The sequence below is a fragment of the Branchiostoma floridae genome, chromosome 12 (genome assembly GCF_000003815.2).
Source record: "Branchiostoma floridae strain S238N-H82 chromosome 12, Bfl_VNyyK, whole genome shotgun sequence".
Taxonomy (NCBI): Eukaryota; Metazoa; Chordata; class Leptocardii; order Amphioxiformes; family Branchiostomatidae; genus Branchiostoma; species Branchiostoma floridae.
The window spans coordinates 729,448-737,394 of NC_049990.1; the positions used below are offsets into that span (position 1 = coordinate 729,448).

Sequence of the window (7,947 nt, forward strand, 5' to 3'; positions counted from 1 at the left end):
CTCGTAAAATAGATTACAGCATTGACGTTTGGGACAATCTTTGGGAGGACTGTAACATTTTGCACTGTCTTACTTACTAATAGTGAGCATAGCTCTTAAAAAAGTAACCAGTGTTGTGTAACTTGTGTTGATGCGCTGACTTATAACTGAGAGCTGTACAGAATCTTGCTGAGTATGCATTTTAGCAATTACAACATTAACAGTTTTATTGTGGTAATGCGCCATAAAGTAAAGCTTTGTACATTTTACAAACTCACTTAGTCAATACTTACCACATGGCGGATCGAATGTGGTGGGTACTAGTCATGCATTCGAAACACGATTTCCATGACAAACAATTTATATAACTTAACGCCCCAATCTCATTTACTTCCGTATTGTATTGTGACGGTATATGAAGCTGGTTTGATATTCAGCCATCAACCTTAATTACATCAACTTACAAGAAAAAAAACACTGTAAAACCAAAAATTACCGAAACTCGTATACGATAACCTAATGATGGTATAATAGAATTATAAACTCTTGATTGTATATGCGTCCATATCCGGATCCGGCTCTGAATAAAATGCTAGGAAAGTATTTTTTAATGTGGTATAGTGTCGGGATTATTTTTGTTGCCTTTTCAAAACTTGGAATCAAAATTATTATGTCTTATTGGAGTCTTTGAACGGACTAATAGAAATAAAGTTACAAAAGTTAAAAGGTACCAACGGACCTTTTGTTATTTTATCTATACAAGGGGGATAGAAATTCAAGAGTTTTTTCAGCGTTTGATAATTCTGGAGAATTCGAATACAATACTTAATAAAGCCATTTTATTCCAGTAGATGCAGAATTCCCGTTTTCAGTTAAGTATTACCAGTAACCTCCTGTGAGCACCACTCAAAGTCGCCGATGACGTCATGGGGTTAAAGTTTAGCGGCCTTCATTGTAAGTTTTATCTCCTTGGTTTTATCTACTAAAAGGAGATTTAGTGTTTCTTTCGTTCTATAATTCGAATATGATGGTTGATAAAGCCGATCCTCTCAAAAATTTCAATTACCGTTTTCCCATTGTTACATTCTGTTGTGAGCATGATTCTTATTCGACACTGACGTCACGAGTTCAAAGTTCAACGGCCTTCACGGTAATGCGAAACCGGTTCTTCACCGTCACGCCCTGCTGTCTGCCGCAGAGCAGCCACCCGATCTTTTTAAGACGTCTTAAGACATGGCTCCGACAGAGTTCCTTTCAGTCCTGCCCTACGTAGCCGCCGCAGGTGAGTCACTTGAATCCTTAATCTGTCTTAAGGTCTGTTTCCTACCTGAAGTTGTGGTCAAAGGATCACCTAAGGTCGTGCTAACAAACCATGCATCTTGTGTGTGTGTTTATGTGGCATATTTAGCAGTCTAAGCGGTAAAGTGGACTGTAGGTATTGCAAACGTTCCAAGTTGTCAGTTCTAATCTGTTGGATGTTTGTTACCTCGGGCATTTCCTTCGTCTCGTGCAACCAATCATCCGCTAATTATGTAGTTAATTACGCAAGACACTGACTACTACCGGCTAAGGTGATTCAAGGTCGCGGTGTCAACAAACTCAAGGTGACCTTGTAACGTCTGGTTCCTTGAACAGGGTGAGGCGTTGTTACACACACCTGTGTATTGTTGGTAATCTGATTTACTGGCAGGTGTCACCAACATTGTTGTGTTACTTAAAACGCCATGCTCACAGTAGTAGGGAACATTCGCATTTCTTTTTCAGTCAGACGGTAACAAATACAAGCTTCTATGTCACACCAAGAGGCCATGTTTACGTGATTAGGTTGCTGTGCCCCCCTCCCCCTTACGGCTTCGTTTTCAGCTGCCTTGTAGTTAGCGATACTTCTGCTTGGTCACTTTGTCGGGTGTTAGATCTCAGCCAGGCCTGAAGCATGATGTTTACTTTGCTGGTTTGTGTTGGCGTCTTTCATAGAGAACTTTCAATATGTCGGAGCCTTGTTCGCACTTGCAGGTGGCAATACATGTGAAACCTGCCACAGTAATCGACATATGGGATGTGTGTTGGTATGCAGACCGCCTAAAACACCGCCCAATAAACAACGTTGTTCTACTCTATTCAAGTTGAGCTTGGTTCTGTCCTACATGACAGGGATCGTTGTAGACGAATCTATGTCACTCCCTAGATGATGAACCGAAACTGAACTGCTCCATGGCACATTTCCAGGTGTGGTTGTAATGAAGAGTATGTCCTGTTGTACAGGTGTGTTTGCCGGCCTGTACCTGCTGAGGAGGCACGTGAGAGGACAGGACTGCCGCAGCGACGCCCGGCTGGACGGCAAAACCGCCATCGTCACCGGCGCCAACTCCGGTATTGGCAGGGCTGCGGCGCAGGAGCTGGCCGCGAGAGGTGGGTATCAGTTTTACTTAACCCTGACCCTGTCCCTACCTCTGTCCCTGTCCCTAACTCTGACCCTGTGTGGTCCTGACACTAACCCAATCGGCATCGTCACCGGCGCCAACTCGTCATCGGCAGGGCTGCGGCACTGGAGACGGCGGCGAGAGGTGGGTATCAGCTAACCCTGGCCACTACCCTAACCCTAACCCTAACCCTAACCCTAATCATACCCCTATAGCTAACCCTAACCCTAACCCTATAGCTAACCCTAACCCTAATCCTAACCGTAACCCTAACCCTAACCCTAACCCTAACCCTAACCCTATAGCTAACCCTAACCCTAACCCTAACCCTAACTCTAACACAAGCCCCAACCGTGGCACTAACACTGACCCTTACACTACCTCTGACGGGTTTACGGAAAACCCTGGGCCCACCTCTGACACCGAGCCAGACGTGGAAGACCGCGACACAGGACCTTTATGTGTGGGTTTCTATAAATTAGTGTTCGGCAAGTGCTAAATATGACTATGGACAGACGTTCTGGGGGCAAGCAGCACCAGCTATAGCTACGGTACAACCTTGTCGGAGCACAGTTGCCAAGGATCTATGACAACTCCAGTCTGATCCACTTTCTCCTCTCCAGGTGCGCGAGTGATCCTGGCCTGCAGAGACATGACGAAAGCGGAAACAGCTGCGTCTGACATCCGTCAGGCCACCGGAAACGGAAATGTCGTAGCCGGAAAGCTGGACCTTTCGTCGCTCGCGTCCGTCAGAGAGTTCGCAGATCACGTGAACAGGGAGGAGGAGAGACTGGACATACTCATTAACAATGCAGGTGAGGGGTTTGTCCTATCCCAGATGCACTCTATCCCAAAAGCAACTAAATCAGAGCATATCCTGCATATATGATGTTGTGAGTGATTAGTGGTATTCTCCAAGCGGAGGTTTCAGCTGAGGATTTCTTATGTCTTCCTGCCTTCCTGCTCTGTGGTGTCTCTGAAAACGTCTGGAGAACTGCAGTTTGTCGTGAACTATTTTGATTTATTGATTAATTGGTTAGTTAACCAATTTATCCGTTCCAGGAGTGATGTGGTGCCCTAAGCAGTACACAGCTGACGGATTTGAGCTGCAGTTCGGAGTGAACCACCTCGGCCACTTCCTCCTCACACACCTGCTGCTGGACCTGCTGACGTGCTCCGCGCCCAGCCGGGTCGTCACCGTGTCGGCCGTGGGGCACGCGCACGCAAACATCGACTTCGACAACCTGAACGGGGAGAAGTCGTACAGCCCGTTCCAGGCCAACTTTCAGAGCAAGCTGGCAAACGCGCTGTTCTCCAGGGAGCTGGCCAGGAGGACAAGAGGTCAGTGGCAATGAAGGAACACATGAAAGAACAACTCAGCCAATTGTTGGTCTACTCTCCCTTTCTCTATCTGTCATCTCTCAATCTCTCTGTCTCTCTGTCTCTCTGTCTCTCTGTCTCTCTGTCTCTCTGTCTCTCTGTCACTGTCTCTGTCCGCAGTGCCTCTCTCTGTCTTTCTCTCTGTCTTTCTCTCTCTCTCTCTGTCTGTCTCTCTCTCTCTGCCTCTTTCCCGCTCTAGGCCAACTTCCAGAGCAAGCTTGACAACGCGTTGTTCACCTGCGAGCTGACCAGAAGGACAACAGGTCAGTGGCAATGAAGGAACACATAAAAGAATAACTCAGGCAATTGTCGGTCCACTCTGACTCTCCCTTTTTCTATCTGTCCTCTCATTGTCTCTGTGTATCTCTGTCTGCCTCTCTGACTGTCTCTCTGTCACTGTCTCCGTCACTGTCTCTGTCTCTGCCTGTCCGTAGTGTCTCTCTGTCTTTCTCTCTGTCTTTCTCTCTCTCTCTCTCTCTCTCTGATGTTTCTGTCTGTCTGTCTGTCTGTCTGTTTGTCTCTACCTCTCTCTCTGCCTCTTTGTCTCTCTCTGCCTCTCTCTCCTTCTAGACTAACTTCCAGAGCAAGCTGGCCAACGCGCTGTTCTCCCGGGAGCTAGCCAGGAGGACAACAGGTCAGTGGCAATCCAACATCTGAAAAGATGACAACTCAGCCAATTGTCGGTCCAATCCCTGTCTCTCCCTTTCTCTGTCTGTCTATCTGCCCTCTCAATTCCTCTGCGTGTCTCTATCTGTCTGTCTGTCTGTCTCTCTCTCTGTCTCTCTCTCTCTCTGCGCGCGTGTGTGTGTGTGTCTGTCTGTCTGTCTGTCTGTCTGTCTGTCTGTCTGTCTGTCTCTGTCTCTCTCTCTCTGTCTCTCTGTCATACCGGCTGTGTGTGTGAGTTTACAGTAGGTGTGACGCAGTGTTATGTTTTCCGTAGGTACGGGAGTGACGGCGCTCTCCCTGGACCCCGGCCCTGTAAGGACCGACATTGCCCGCCACATGCCGGACACGCTGGGCCCGGTCCTGTATTATAACAGTGTTATATGTTTCCCGTAGGTACGGGTGTGGCGGCGTTCTCCCTGGACCCCGGCCCTGTACGGACGGTCTCGCCCTCTCTTTCCGTGTCTGTCTCTGCCCCTCTGTCTGCCTCTCTTTTTCTCCCTCTCTCCCAGTGAATGTCTTTTTCTCTATCTCCCTCTCTCTCTATAACAGTGTTATGTTTCCCGTAGGTACGGGCGTGACGGCGCTCTCCCTAGACCCCGGCCCTGTAAGAACCGACATTGCCCGGCACATGCCCCAGACGCTTGGCCCGGTCCTGTATTATAACAGTGTTATGTTAACCGTAGATACAGGTGTGACGCTGTGTTATATGTTTCCCGTAGGTACGGGCGTGACGGCGCTCTCCTTAGACCCCGGCCCTGTGCGGACCGACATTGCCCGACACATGCCCCAGACGCTCGACCCGGTCCTGTATTATAACAGTGTTATGTTAACCGTAGATACCGGTGTGACTCTGTGTTATATGTTTCCCGTAGGTACAGGTGTGACAGCGCTCTCCCTAGACCCCGGCCCTGTACGGACCGACATTGCCCGGCACATGCCCACCACACTAGGCCCGGTCCTGTACGCGCCCTTCTGGCTCGTGATGCAGCTCATCCAGCCCATCGTGAAGACCCCCCGCCAAGGCGCACAGACCGTCGTGCACTGCGCGGTGGCCGAGGGGTTGGAGGAGTGCTCGGGCATGTACTTCAGGTGCGGACATGTTTTTGTATCACCATGGCAACTTATTATGTTTTCCGAATGCAAAACATAATGTTTTTGCTGGTGTGTTCTTCTTTCTTCTTCTGCCTTTCATGTTTTGCAATGACATACGTTGAATACATGCTATATACTTATGTCATAGAACATTTGAAATTCGGTTAGCTTGTCTGTTTTAAGATTTGCATTTCAGTGTACAAATATCGTCGAGATTGTTTGGTACAAATCGTAAGCTGTAACCTGCCATAGAAGTCATCAGTAGGTTCATGTATTTATCTGTAGAAAGTCTACAATTCGGCCAATGGCTGCGATATGCTTTATCTGCCTGATCATAATGATGTAATAAATCCTTCGTTCCTCCGCAGTAACTGTGCCCCTGCGGAGCCTGCCCCCCAGGCTAAGGACGACGCCGTGGCGAAGCGGCTATGGGAGGTTAGCGAGGCTATGGTGGGAATTAGGAGCTGAACACCACAAGCAAGATTTCTTTCACTTTTAGTTATCTTCTGTCATTTTTACACACTTGAATGGTTGGAATCAGGGGCTGAACACAACATGCAATATTTCTTTCGTTTTTATTTATTTTCTGTCATTTTTATCCAGGGTTGTCCGGATCAGTAAATACAGTCACTGCTTTAAAAGTTGTGCAGCCCTACCACTGCCAACAGGTCAGCTTATGAACTGAGGATGGTAGTCGGGATTTTATGGCAAACTTTAGCGCGGAGGAGACATGTAAACAATGACCTGCGAGTCATGTGTGTGTCTCCAAACGGTGGCCTTGTGGTGTTAATGTAGTCATTGTAACTTTTGTGACAGGTTGTGACAATGACACAGAACTTCCCAAGGGACCAAAATACGTGTACAGGTAAAGTGAATAAGGTGAGAAGCTGTATAGGTATGCATTCGTTCGTTCATATCATTTGTTTATAAAGACTATTGATATTCCTCTATATGTTTATTCAGTTTGTTCAGTGTGTATTAAAAGGTCTAGGTGTGATATGGCGACGGGTAGGTTTTATCGTTTCATTATTATGATTATTAAAGAGTTATGACAAATTCAATGAAACAATACGTTTTAGGATACATCTGCTAACATTTGTGGTCTTTGCATTTCGCTGTGAGTTTAACAATAGCGCAGCTATAAAGTGTGCCCGTGTGTATGTTGAGGTCTGTTACATAGTATCATCTTTGCTCAACACTAAACATTATTTTATGTTGAACAGATAGAAAACGAATGTATTAATTGCTTGAGAGCACACACCAAAATCTCTCCCTTAGAACAAGCCTAGGACCGAGCCTCTGTCCGTTCCTTCGACATTTCGGTTTTGTTTATGCCCTTTAGCTCATCTCCGATTCTGTAACCCTGTAATCTTTAATTTGTAAAATCATTACAGCAGAGGACTAGTTCACTGGTAGTCGTCTGTATATCCAACTACCATACTCTTTTCCCCAATGCTGAGTTCTAAGCAGAAAAAAAAGTTTAAAGTCTTAGTGATCGAACTCACGACCTTACCGAATGCAAGGCGAACATTCTACAGTCTACCCAATCGACGTTTGCACCGTCAGTAAGTAGGATAGATGTATATGAGTCCATAGAAGTCCATGGTGACCACGAGCTGACCGGAGGGCCCCACGGCCACGGCGAGCGGGAACCCGGCTGTCCGGACGGTCCGGGCGTGCTGCCCACTAGGGGAGAACACCTGCACGGGATGGAGATGTTATATCCTTAACTTCCTGGAATCTATCCTTAATTTCCTGGAATCAATCTTTAACTTCCTTGAATCTATCCTTAATTTCCTGGAATCTACCCTTAACTTAGTGGAATCTATCCTTACCTTCCTGAATTCTACCCTTACCTTCCTGAATTCTACCCTTACCTTCCTGGAATCTATCCTTAACTTCCTGGAATCTACCCTTGCCCTCCGTCACAGAATAATTAACATTTACATCCAACCTTACTTACCTGCGCCCTCCTGTTATCCCTGTCCGCCACGATGAGCCTCCCCGCGCGGTCCAGGCACAGCCCTTGTGGGCGGCTCAGGAACCCGTCGGACAACAACAATACTCTGTCGTTACCCTCCGTCACAGAGTAATAAACATTTATCTTCATTCACCTGCACTCTCTTGTTATCCCTGTCCGCCACGATGACTCGCCCCGCGCGGTCCACGCACAGTCCCTGGGGGCGGCTCAGGAAGCCGTCCGCCGAGCCCTGCCCGCCGATCCTCTTGATCTGGAACCCGTGCCGCGTGAAGACGGAGATGATGTGGTTGTTGCCGTCGGACACAAACACCCTTCCCCGGGCGTTCACGGCCACCCGCAGCGGAGCGCCGATACCGCGGCCCCCGAACTTCCGCACCAGCGAGCCGTCGGGTCGGTACACCTGGAACGGACAGGCTGATGTCTTGTAGT

General features: G+C 47.8%; 2 protein-coding genes across 2 annotated transcripts in view; one reads left to right on the forward strand and one right to left on the reverse strand.

The window, feature by feature from the left end:
* The first annotated feature begins 1,212 nt into the window (after positions 1-1,212).
* On the forward strand, positions 1,213-6,487 carry LOC118427896 (retinol dehydrogenase 12-like). The gene is made up of 6 exons (XM_035837859.1): positions 1,213-1,261; positions 2,242-2,388; positions 3,023-3,214; positions 3,462-3,740; positions 5,318-5,534; positions 5,906-6,487. The coding sequence occupies exons 1-6, from the start codon at positions 1,213-1,215 to the stop codon at positions 6,003-6,005; spliced, it is 984 nt and encodes a 327-aa protein (XP_035693752.1). The 3' UTR covers positions 6,006-6,487.
* A 612-nt stretch (positions 6,488-7,099) lies between these two features.
* LOC118427898 (mucin-19-like) overlaps positions 7,100-7,947 on the reverse strand; it is a 10,933-nt gene continuing 10,085 nt past the window's right edge. The window contains exons 9-11 of the mRNA XM_035837860.1: positions 7,652-7,918; positions 7,501-7,614; positions 7,100-7,237 (exon numbers count right to left, since the gene is read on the reverse strand). Of these exons, the coding sequence (XP_035693753.1) occupies positions 7,100-7,237; positions 7,501-7,614; positions 7,652-7,918 (519 nt within the window). The remainder of the gene's footprint in view (positions 7,238-7,500; positions 7,615-7,651; positions 7,919-7,947) is intronic.

Bases quoted from the DNA above. Each gene is read 5' to 3' on its own strand.
- LOC118427896 (XM_035837859.1), top strand. From the start codon at position 1,213: ATGGCTCCGACAGAGTTCCTTTCAGTCCTGCCCTACGTAGCCGCCGCA. The intron at 1,262-2,241 runs GTGAGTCACTTG...CCTGTTGTACAG, and splicing joins GCCCTACGTAGCCGCCGCAG to GTGTGTTTGCCGGCCTGTAC. The intron at 3,215-3,461 runs GTGAGGGGTTTG...TATCCGTTCCAG, and splicing joins CATACTCATTAACAATGCAG to GAGTGATGTGGTGCCCTAAG.